The sequence below is a fragment of the Camellia sinensis genome, chromosome 1, assembly GCF_055761805.1.
Source record: "Camellia sinensis isolate YWXY chromosome 1, ASM5576180v1, whole genome shotgun sequence".
NCBI lineage: Eukaryota > Viridiplantae > Streptophyta > Magnoliopsida > Ericales > Theaceae > Camellia > Camellia sinensis.
The window spans coordinates 175,368,714-175,381,898 of NC_138961.1; the positions used below are offsets into that span (position 1 = coordinate 175,368,714).

At 37.3% G+C, this 13,185-nt stretch overlaps 1 protein-coding gene across 1 annotated transcript; it reads right to left on the bottom strand.

Moving 5' to 3' along the window:
- Positions 1-5,150: 5,150 nt before the first annotated feature.
- On the bottom strand, positions 5,151-10,362 carry LOC114322578 (inositol-3-phosphate synthase). The gene is made up of 10 exons (XM_028269916.2): positions 9,854-10,362; positions 9,570-9,638; positions 9,100-9,235; positions 8,214-8,461; positions 7,871-8,097; positions 7,660-7,775; positions 6,956-7,132; positions 6,645-6,833; positions 6,456-6,518; positions 5,151-5,539 (listed from the first exon to the last, which is right to left on the bottom strand). Exons 1-10 carry the CDS (start codon positions 10,039-10,041, stop codon positions 5,420-5,422), a joined length of 1,533 nt encoding a protein of 510 aa, XP_028125717.1. The 5' UTR covers positions 10,042-10,362; the 3' UTR covers positions 5,151-5,419.
- Between the last annotated feature and the right edge of the window lie 2,823 nt (positions 10,363-13,185).

Here is a 13,185-nt window from a genome sequence, read left to right on the forward strand (position 1 = left end):
CACTTCGCCTTCGCGAATCATACCCCGGTGGCAAAACACAACCAACCCGGTCTCCCAAGAAATGGAACCACTCCCTGCTCAAGGTACATAACGTGACCCTCTGGCGGTAGCAATCGATAACAGCCCGGTATGACAATAGCCAGTCCATACCCAAAATAATATCAAAACCCTTCATGGGTATGACAACAAACGGAAAAGGAAGCCTATGGTCGGCGACCTCTATATCACAACTTCTAACACCTTGTTTCAAGATCAACTCACTACCCAAAGGCGATACCACACAAATAGGAGATGCTAACAGTGCCAACTCCAATTCTAAAACAGATGCAAATGCAGCAGATACAAAAGAATGAGATGCACCCGTGTCAATCAACACACTAGCAACCGAGTTGCAAAACAGAAAAGTACCTCTCACTACCGATGGAGCCGGTACTAAATCCTGCGTAGTAACAGCATACGCGCGCCCTGTAGGCCCCTGGTCTACCTGCTCACCTCTAGGAGCATACGACTGTTGCACTGACTGGGACGACGAAGCCCCCGGATTGGCCCTCGAAGCCTGCACAGACTGAGCTGGCTGAAATCCCTGCGTCTGTCTAGAACCGGACGCTCCCGAAGTGGCACTCAACTGCGGGAAAAACCTCTTCAGGTGCCCAGGTTGTCCACACTGATAACAAGACAAGGGCTGCCCCCTGCCCAAACTCTGACTCTGCGGTCTAGCTGAAGAAGAAGCAGCTCTCTGACCCCCACCCTTCTGCGGGCAAACTGAAACCTTGTGACCCAGCTGGCCACACTTGTAACAAGCAAACTCCCCCTGATTGCCTCTCCCCGAGCCTGCACTCGGCACTGGAAAGGTCGATCTAGAAACTGCACCCTGAGACTGTTGAGGGTTATAACCCCTCTGCCTCCTGCCATCACCCTGGCCATCTTGGCCCCTTTTGGAGCCCCTTTGCTCTTCCTCCTCTTCCTGCATCATAATTTCCATATGAGTAGCGGCATCTACCAGGTGTCTATACTCTCGGATGTAAGACCCACCAACTCTCAACTTGAGGCCCCGCCTCAACTTCCGCTCAAACTCATAGCAACGACGTTCCTCAGACGCTACCAGTTCAGGTGCAAACCTGGACAGACTGGTAAAAGTAGCCTCAAACTCGGCCACTGACAAGCCCTGCTGTTTAAGCCGGCTAAACTGATCCCTCAGCTTCTCCCTAGCTACTGCAGACAAAAACCTCTCCTGAAAAGCATTCACAAACGCCTCCCACGTACCACCAACACGAGCCTTCTCGTACTTCCACCATTGACCCGCATCTCCCTTCAGTTGGAAGGATGCCAAGGTCACTTTCAGTGCTCCGTCCTCAATGCCAATCATCTCAAATGTCTTACTCATTTGCTCTAGCCACTCATCAGCCTTCAGTGGCTCCTTCGGATCCCCGATAAATTCATCCGGATTAGACCGGAAAAACTCCCTCTTCAAGAAAGAAGGCCCAGCCTCAGCTGCCTGATTCCCAGCTCTAAGAATACCCAAAGCTCCTGCTATCTCTCTGGCCAAGGCACCCATAGCCTGCTGACCCGCTGGCTCGGCCACATTGGCCTGGCCAACTCCCTCATGCACTACCGGAATCTCACCCGGTAACGGTACTTCCTGCCTCGCAGGTCTACCACGCCTAGCACCTCTTCCTCGTCCTGACATCCTAACAAAGGTGATACAGAACGTTAGCACATTCACAAATGTGCCGAAACTAAACACTCACGTCCTAATGCATGGACAACTGTAATTCACTCCACGTAAGCACATAAACACATAAGCACTTACGAATTTCATCTCCGGATAATGATAGTCCCGAGGCATTACTAGAGTTCCGGTTAGAAACGACATTGATCAAGTGCCTTTCCAACAAGATTCCCAGAAACCCAAAGATCCAATCAACATCCTAGAAATTAAATCCCATATCCACATAGTCACATAAGCATGTTATCAATCAAGCACATATCATATGATACTACATCTAAGTCTCTATCAAGCGAGACAAATCCATTGTGATACTAATCACTTCCCACGTACCCAAAGTATTTGAACCCGGTACGCTCTGATACCAAGTTGTAATGCCCTCAAAATAATAACATTAAACCCATCAACTAAGACATTCGTTGACAAATGAAATAACCACATTCTTCTATTCATCAAAGTTTCATTACAAAAGTATTACGTGCTAACAACAAAAGCAAGAATGCCCTACGGGCTTACAGCTTTCCAAGTTAACACTTGGTTACAACAAAAGAGTGCTAACTCATCTACACATTAAGCCCTCGGCTTGAATATACATGTAATACATCAAAAAGGAACTAAAACCACAACAATCTGCTCGCCTCTAGCCTCCCAAGCTATGACCTTGGAGGTGGCATGCTACCTATACCTGAAAATGATGTTCCCATATAGGGTGAGCCACAGCCCAGTAGAAATACACAAAACCAACCATGAACAATGACTAAAAGATTAGCAATTGATAGATGGCCAACACTGGTACGTCCACATAAATCACATTTTCTGTCATCCGACTTATGAGTCCAAGTTACTTTTCATTTTCCCTTTTTCAACAGATGAGCATATTAGCTCTATCATCATCTCAACAGATATGTATAAAAACTATATCCCACATTCACAGATAAGCATATAAGCTATATCCACATTCCCAACAGATATGTATAACAACAATATCCCACATTCACAGATAAGCATATAAGCTGTATCCACACTTCACAAAGATAAGCATATTAGCTCTATCTTCACTTCTCTAGACAAGCATATGAGCTGTATCTACGGAGTTCATCCCCTATCTTCTCCCAATACTATCCGGTTTAGAGGTACATCCCCCATCTTCCCCTAAACCGCGGAGTACATCCCCCATCTCCTCCTCTACACATAACGTATACAAACACATTGGTTCTATATACAATCACTCAATACATACAGTTAATGTATTCTATCAACCGTCAAATTTCATGACACATTCCATTGATTAGTTTTCGTTTGTCTAATCATCATGCATTGTCTACAACAATCACGACTATTCTCCACCGATAGCCCAAAGCAGTTATTTCTAAACAGAAAATAAATGCACAAATGGATATTTAATCAACATTTCAATTCGGTGTGTGATAAACAATTCAACTACACCCTTTAACCCCATGCACTCCCAATCTCAACAATTTCATTTCATTTCCTCATTTCTCACAATTAATTACCCCAATTAATCAATCAATGTAATTAGATCATTTTCCATAATTAACATTACAACCCTCAGGTCCCATTTTCATCAATGATTCAACATTTATTCCATTCCTCTATACCAAACATGCATCTAGGTTTATTATAAATAAAACCCCAACTTTTGTAAAATAACACAAAAGCCCCCAAATTTTCACAAAATTACCAAACCAACCCCAACATCTCAAAATACCAAAATTTAAAGACAAAATCCATAGAGAAGAGTAGGATATCCCTACCTCAAATTCGAAGCCCCAAGGGAGAAGATGACAAAACCCAACGTGCTCCAAATCTCGAAATTTTCAGATTAAAATGTAGCCCTCGACGATCAACAACTTTTTTGTAAAGGCCAAAGATGAGCAAATCACTCCTACTAGATCAAAACCTAGAGAGAAGGTAGAGTTCTAGAGTGAGAGGCTCAACAATGGTGTTTTTGGAAAAGTAGGAGAGAGAAGAGAAAGCGAAAAAGTGATTTGAAAAGTCAAAACTCGGAACTTAAACCCAGTCGCCCCGCTCGAGCGTCAAACACCCCGCTCGAGCGTCACTCACAGACTCCCGCTCGAGCGTCAAAAATCCCGCTCGAGCGGCGGATACACACTCCCAGAACTTTTACAGAACCAGGTCTCCGCTCGAGCTTCCAACTCCCCGCTCGAGCGGCACTCACACAACCCCGCTCGAGTGGCCAATTCCACGCTCGAGCGTCCAACACTGCACAGGAAATACTGGATGGGTGCAATTCCCGTTCGAGCACCAGAACCCCCGCTCGAGCGGACAGGTCAAAATCTAGGCAGCTAGTTTTGGTTTCTAAACTCAACCAACTTGTAACAAACCTGCCCAACACATCCTACAACTCAAATACGAAGTAAAAAGGATGTAAACAAGATAATAATCAACTACCAACATCCACGGACACATGTCCGGATCACTGTACAACGAGGGTAAAATCCGGGATCGCTATAAAATCACTCTGTAAACCAGATCGAAAGCACAACTTCTCATTCGAAGCATGAAAGTGGTTAGGTCAATTAGAACAGGAAGAGATGAGAGTAGCCTTATAGAAGATTGGGGGTTGCTCGAAATCTGTCAAATACAAGTCCATCTTTCTCTATTCAATCCATGGCTCAAACATAATAAAGATAACCAAACAAAGATAGCATAGATAAGAGTCTATCTCTAGTAGACACCTGAGTAGAACTCTAATAAAAAAAGACAAAGAACACTATAAATGAAAACACACTACTTTGCATCTACAGACACTTAATTAAAACTTTTAAAACTCAAAAGAGTCGACGGACTCTTCTATTCTAGTCTCTCTGGTCACTGAAGATGACATCCCTCACAATGAGCTCTTGCTGTTCTTTGATAAATAAAAATGATGAATTAATTCGTTAGTCATCAATAGAAATGATAACATAATTATTTTATTTATATGGCTAACAAATTATTGATGAAAATAAAACTAAAATCTTATATGATTTAAAATATTCAAGAATCTTAAGAAATTATGCTACAATTGTAAAATTTAATATATTAGAGCGGTCAAGGATCAATATGTAAATACAATAATTGCTGCCAACGAAGGCAGTATTTATACCCACATCAAACTATTAACGGTCTAATTGGAATACATAACTGTGCTGAAATGAAAGTCTTGCACATGTTTTTAAAAAATAAAAAAACAAAATGCTGTTGAACCATCGTTAGCATGACCATGACCATTTGAAAAATAAGAATGAACTATTAGTGAGGTTTTGGCATATGCTTTATTATTATTATTATTATTATTATTTCTATGAGAAAAATAAATAGGGATGTTTGGGCAGTGCCTAGGAGAACCAAACAATTTTTTCAACTAAGACATTGCAAACTAAAGCACAATTTATAACAATTTCAGAACATAAATGTAATATATATTCAATAGAAAAGGTGTGCTTGCTCTAAACTGAGCTAGAAGAGCAAACAGATTACACATGTAATCACCACCCAAAATACAAGCATACCATTACACAACACTAATCCCATAAAACATTACAAGTCTCAAAAACATTAATACATATACATATATATATATATAGTTTTCCATACTAAACAAAGGACACAGAAAAGGGTTATTTGCAAGTTGTTTATATATGAACTAATCCCTCCATAAATCTCTTCCTACTTGTATTCCAAAATCATGTTGTTCTCCGGGGCCAAACCAACACAAGCCCTCAGTATGTTCTCCAGCATTGCCCTCTGCTTTGACAGTGCATTCACCACCGGTGTGCCTGGAGGTACCTGTTTTTGTAACACATACACCATCGCATACAATGTTATTCATTTTGAACATCATAATTTTTAATAATTTCTTTTATTTATAAAACAGGATGAAAATTAAAACAAATTTGATATTATCTTAAACTAATTGCAAAAAAAAAAAAAATACAGTTGGGAAAATAACCTATAAAAAGTAGTTCCAAAACTAGAGCTTAATTTGGGTACTGATATATACATTATCTACATGAATACACGTGGCAATGAAGGACTGTAAAAGCGAGATGAGGCCTTTAAAGGCATTCCTTTACAGTGATAGTCTTGTGAGTGATCATGCGATGCTATTTACTGCCCTGTACTCATCCCATTTCATTGTATTCACACACACACACACACACACACACCCCAAAATGGAATGGATTCCGTGTGCCTGTGGACTACAGAGGTCTCTAGACTTACGATTGGAACATCATCAATAAAATCATGATAAAATTTTAATGTGTACACCAACTAATGGTGGGTTGTCACAAATTCTATTTCCTGGCACGTGATCCTCTAACTCCAAAATTCATATCCCCAGTCCTAATGCACTTTTAAGGGCATGATCATGATTCAACATCATTGTGCACCACGAAGTGCATTAGTGATGGGGAAACTTGGATCCCTACCCCAATTTCTCTGCCACACATCCTATTTCTGATCACATGCTATGATCAAGTCTCATCCAACAATGTAGAACAACTTATTTATTTATTGCTTTTGATCAAAGGGTAAAAGAAATCATATTTTTAACGCAACGGGATCAAATACTCAACAGGGGTTAGGCAAGGGTCAAACATGTGGCTTTTTATAGTACTCTTTTTTGTGTGTATTTACAGAGCAAAAACTTGAATTGAAAGATGGAATGAAAAGGACTAATAGTTGTTGTGTAGGAACTTACAAGAGGAGCCTTGGTGAGGTAGCTGAGGATGGTAGCCACAGGGTGGAATGAGTGAAATTTGCCCTGCAATTATAAAAATTGCATATTAATGATGCATATAGGCATCATCATTTAATATTTGTATGAAAACATATGACCATTGAAGGACTCCAACGAAATCCATGTTAATTTTAGTAGTGGAAAACAAACCTCTCCTTCAGCTTTGAGTTGAATGCGAGTGCTAAGCTCGGCAAGAAGTACCAAGTCCAAGATGATTGGAGCGGCCAACAAGGAGTCCTCACAAGTGTTGTGAAGCACTATGGTGCTCTTCCCACCCATGAATATCTCTGATGTGTATTCATCCATTGCCCTCTTGCTATCTCCCACATATGGAACATACTACATCCAAAACACACTCACTTATGTATGACTAGGAAAACAAAATTTTTATACATCATCATCCACCAGAATGGCATGACAGTGATATTTTTGAAAATAAAAAGCAATCTTGATGAGTATACCTTGATGACAACAACATGGTCAGGATGCTCGCCGGGTTCATAAAGGATGGCATTGCTGGAGACCATGTCGTCCACAACGTTGCTTTTGGAGATCTCTTTGGATCTGAAGGTTTGAGGGGCAGACAGATTCATGCCATCATTGTTTCCCAAATGATTGTAACTCACAATTGATGTTGGCTGTCACCACAAACCCATCATCAATTTTCTCAAATTATACCCTAAAAAAGTCTATACTCTCTTTGAAAAGCATTAACTAATCATCAATCACCAAAATTACATGTACAACATACTGTATATGTATGTATGCTACAAATTCAGAAGAAATTTTCAGAATAATTTTGAGAATATAGTTTGGCAGAATGCACTCATTTCTGGTGAAGTGTGGGCACTATGCATTCAGAAAATTTTGTGTTCCTAAACCCCCTTTTCTTGCGAGTAAACATTAATTAAAGAAACTAAAAGATTCAAAACAAATTAAATGTACAAGGAGTTTAACCACTGCCAAAATTGGCAGCATAGAAAAGGGTTCAATGAAAAATAGAAAATTAATTACAAATCAATGAAGTGCAGTAAGACATATGTTTGATGCAAGTAAAAAGTGTTTGTCTTCCCTTTCCCTCTATTGATTTGTAATTAGTTTTCTCAACCATCACTTTATTTATTAAAAATAAACAAACAAACAAAATAAGGAATGATAAACATACCTTGATACCAGCCCCAACAAGAAAATCAACCAACACAGACTTCATTTTGGTCTGACCACTCTTGAAGTCATCTCCACCAATCAAACTGTTCCCCCTAATGGCCAAATCAATCAGTCCTGAAAATACCATATATCCCAATAAACAAACTCATAAGAAACTCTAATTACTAGCATAAAATGGTTAAGTTTGTTGACTTAAGAAGAGTAAAAACCTGGGACAAAAGTGTTCTGTGGGCTGCCATTAATGAAGGGAATGTTTTCAAGGACACAAGCAATGGCATACAAGGTGGAAGGAGAAATCTCAGATTCATTCTTATCCACAGAAGCCAAGAGGCTCTCCATTGTGTCATTTAGCCCAACTATTACATTACTGTATCTCTCTGTGTTAGCTGTCCACAGCACCACCACCTTATCTACCTTGTTTTTCTCCTTAAACTCCCTATTTTCGTATACACACAAACACTACGTTAGCTAACATCAAATTAAGTGTTGTTGAGCTGCAATCAATGATAAATGAGTAGCCAAAACATTTTTTTAAGTGTTTTTGACTAGTACCTCATATCTTTGATGATTTGTTGAACTTGGTCTTTCTTAGTTCCTTTGATCACGTTGTTAGCACGTGACCCTTGATTGGCAGCAATGAAATCAGGGTCAAAAATTCCAGGGAGTGGGACCATGGATTCCATGTAGGGCCTGAGCTGCTTCTGCAGATCAATGTCGAAAACCTTAGCCCTAGCCATGGCATCTGCCAAGTTCATGTCACTTATGTCCCAACCCCCAAACACTACGTCATCTGGGTTCACCTGCTCATTTTGCAATTCATACACTAATTAGTTAAAAAATAAAAATAATATTAATAATATAATAGAAAACACACACACAAAAGTTTGTATTCATATATCTTTGTTCAACTATCTCAACACATTCTAACCAAACCATATAATGAAAATTTCATCATTTTTTTATTTTTTTCCCTTTTCAATTAATAGGAGTAGGATACAGAAAGAAAATGTTGCATCATGGCGTTAGTAAAGTCTCGTTTGGCAACATCACTTTTTAACCTAAAAGTTAAAAAGACACTAAAAAAACCAAAAGGCTAATAACATCTATTAAAAAGTCAAATATTCCATTTTCTCTCTGTTTCTTGCACATCTTTTCGTAAAAAATCAAAAAGTCATCTCAAATATACTAAGTTTTTTCCATCATATTTTAACTAAAAAACCAAAAAGTTACTAAAAAAATCCTGCCATCAAATGAGGCCTAAAACTCAAATTCAAGATTCACATTAATTAAGGAAGCATTTCATTCACTAAACTAATCATTAATGTTATATGATGGGTATTTCAAGACTCTGAAAATTTTAAAATATGATCTTATCTTAGGACATAAAATGTATTGAAACAGATAAATTTTGAGTATGATGGAGAATCTTTAACCATACCATGGGTAGTAAGCTCTTGAATGGGGCATAAATCTCCTCTCCATTGAAAGACCCAACTCGGATTGTGGATGCCTGGGTGAGTGACCCAAAATAGTTGGCTTGTTGCACCTTATCTTTGGTTGCCCATGATATTCCTCTGAAATATTTCAACACCCAAATCTTTAATTTCATAAAATTAAAAAACAACATAAAATCCATTTTCATGTATCACATTCACTAAAATACAAATCCAAATATCACATCAGTTTCCTCTCAAATCGTTTTAACCGTCTTATCCCTTCAACTTTATAAACAGTTTAAACCACTCAACTATTAAAAACAACACAAACATCTCTTATCAATTAATAAATTTTGATGATTGAGAATCTACATGTACCATTTTAAAGTTGGGTATATAAGATGGGTGAGGGCTTAGAGTATAATTAATTAACCATAATAAAATTGACAAGAAAGGAATGAAGGAAACTCACTCCCGATTAGCAATAACACCACCAGTCAAGGTTGAACCATTGTTTCCACCCCAACCAACAAGCATAACCCTACCAACAAAAATTAATCACATCATTACACAAAACATACATAAATATATAAATTGAAGGATTTTGTCCTGATCTCATGTTTCAAAACACTTGTCTACCACACGATCTATATTTTAAATGGTGTCATGGAAAATAAAATTAGAAACATATAGAGATTTGGAACAGAGAATGGTTATATGATGAATAAAGATATGGAGGAGGGAGTGGAAGCAAACCCTAGTTTGGGGACATGGGTATCAGTTTTGAACTCGTATTTGACAGATTTGGGCTTGACAGTCCATTGATAGGTGCCATTCTTGTTCTCATGAACAAGCTCTGTGGTCTCATAGTTGTACACAGAGTGAATCTCACTCTCTGTGTACTTCACATTAGGGCTTTCTACCTTAAAGCTCTCAATAAACATTTTTCCCTTCCTCAGGTTACCTAATTATTATGAAAATCTTAACAAAACCCAAAACCAAGAAATGAAAAGAATGGAGAGGGAGAGAGAGATAGAGAAACACTCGTAGAGCAAAGAATGAATGGACAGAAAACCCCAAAGTGTTGTGTGTAAACTCTCTCCGTGAATTTCTGGTGAGGTGGTGGTAATGTGGTGGTGGTGGTGATCTCTCATGTGGCACCCCAAGGATTACATATATAGGCGAGGAGTGTGGTGAGGAGGTTATACGTGGCTTGATTTAGTGGAGGGTGACCCCACATTTCTAAATTATTTTTGGCTCTTACTACGGAGTGAAGTTTGGACCATGCAAGATACTTATTTAAATTTTCAAAACTGTGAGATCTTAAAAATATTATTGTGGTCAAGTTTGACATCTTTTAAAAAATTTAAAAAGTTATAAATTTACTATCCTATTTAAATCACATCATCTCGTTTAAGTCACATCACCTCTCTAACACATCACTTCAAATCCAACCCAAATCCAACTCATATTTCATAAAAAGTCAAAAAATACATTTATTTAGTCTTTTCAAATTTGGCCTAAATTTTTTATTAAAGATGTTATATGAGTGTGGAACTCATGGATCTCATATATATTTAGTTAAATTTTTATTAAAATTTTTAGGATTTCTAACTTCATTCTTAAATTTTTCATTAAATTTAAATAAAAAGTCACACCACCCACTACTAAAAAGCAGGGCTTTTGAGTCGGCAGCTTGCCGTCGCAAATAGCGGATTTGCCGACGCAAAAACTTTTTGCGACGGCGTTTCGACGGCAACTCAAGGGACGAAAATGGTGGGGTCGCAAAAAGTTTTTGAGTCGGCAATCTGCCGACGCAAAAAGTTTTAATTTTTTGAGACGGTAGATTGCCGACTCAAAAAGTGGTTAAATGTTTTAAAAAATTTAACTCATAATTTTCTCACTGAGGCTCCCAAGGTTCGAACACACACCCATTTGGACAAGTTGACCCAAGGTCAACGCACTACACCCACTTCACCACCACACCTCTTTCAGATATTAAACGAGATATATATTATTTATAGTATATACACTCAATATTAATATAAAAGTATATGTATAAATAAATATATTTATTAAATATAATCAAGTAAATAAATATATATCTTGGTTATAAATTTTTTTTTTTTTGCTACGGCATCAGTTGCCGACACAAAAAGGTCTAATTTTTTGCGTCGGCACAAATTTGCCGACGCAAAAGGTCTATGCCGACTCAAAAGGTCTATCTTTTGCGTCGGTAAATTCAACCGACTCAAATAATACTATCAAATATTAATTTTTTGTGTCGGCCAACGGTGCCGACACTAAAGGTTTGGTATTTGAGTCGGTAACTCTGTGCCGTCTCAAAAAGGCTACCTTTTGCGACGGTAAAATTTGCCGACTCAAAAAACCGACTCAAAAGACCCTTTCTTTAGTAGTGACCTCTCTAACACATCACTTCAAACTCAACCCAAATTCAACTCATATTTTATAAAAAGTCAAAAAATACACTTATTTAGTCTTTCCAAACTTGGCCTAAATTTTTTATTAAACATGTTATATGAGTGTGGAACTCATGGATCTCATATATATTTAGTTGAATTTTTAATAAAATTTTTAAGATTTGTAACTTCAATCTTAAATTTTTCATTAAGGCTAAGTTTGGGAAGTCCCAAATAAGTCAAAAAGCCAAAAAATTACTCAAAAAGTTAAAAAGTTAACACTATTCACCAAAAGTCAACAATTACGGCTGCACAACTCCCAATTCAAATTTTCCTCTACAAACCAATTTTTACAATTTTTTATTACACATTTTTCCATAAAAAGTCAAAAAGTTAGCCCAAACATCCATATTTTCAATCTCAATTTTTTAGTCCAAAAAGACAAAAAGTACACTTATTTAGTCTTCCCAAACTTGGCCTAAATTTAAATAAAAAATTGATTTGATATACTAAAGCTTTAATTGTTTCATTGAATTTGATTGGTTGTCCGGTCAATTATCAGGACTAGAGCATAATTTTCCCGTGCCCATCATCCATCTGGTTGTCCCATCAATCATTCACCCAATTGATCGGTTGATTACCTGCAAAATCTAATCAAAAGTTCAAAGTTCTTATAAAATTTGGTCTCGCTTTCATTTGATGTATTTGATATTATGGTTAAAGTAGAAAAAATAAACGTGTATGATCAAATTTAAATTTAAGGGTTGTTTGGAGTATTTTAAATAAGTGTGCTTTTTATTTTTTTGAACTAAAAAATTAAGGTTGAAAATATAAATGTTTGGGTTCATTTTTTGACTTTTTATGAAAAAATGTGTAATAAAAAATTGTAAAAATTGATTTGTAGAGAAAAATTCAAATTGGGAGTTGTGCAGCCGTAATTTTGACTTTTGGTGAATATTGTTAACTTTTTAACTTTTTGAGTAATTTTTTGACTTTTTAACTTTTTTACAAGTTCCCAAACTTGGCCTTAATAAAATGTCTGAATAAGCATTAAAAATGTTCTAAGAACACACAAATATTTTGGGGCAAATTTCATTTTAGTCCCTGTGGTTTGGGCGGGGTGCAGTTTTCCTCACTGATATTCGGAAATCAGCACATAACCTCCACGTGGTTTGTGGATTGAAATACATAGTAACTTCTGTTAGCAGAAGTTGTAAATTGACAGTTATATCATTTCTCTCTCTCTCTCTCTCTCTCTCTCTCTCTCTCTCTCTCTCTCTCTTCTTTCTCTTCTTCTTCCTCTATTTTTCACATTTTAGACATACATATACATATATACATATCAAACCCAATTCATGGTTTACTGTCCAAATTTTTTCTTCATCATATGCAAACCCAATGCACATATATAAATCCAAACCCATTTTTCTGATCATATACAAACCTAGTTCACTTATTTCATACTTTGGAAGGCAAGATAGTGTGTTTTGCAGTCAAATATATTGTGTTAGAAATTGGGCGCCTATGTGGCATGACCCTTTGAACCTGAACCTTTTGAACCTTATCCATATAAGTTTGAATTTGAATTCAAAACTTATTTGGATAACCATTCAAAATATCTATATCTATCATATCAATAGATATGGATAGATGGATAGATTGATATAT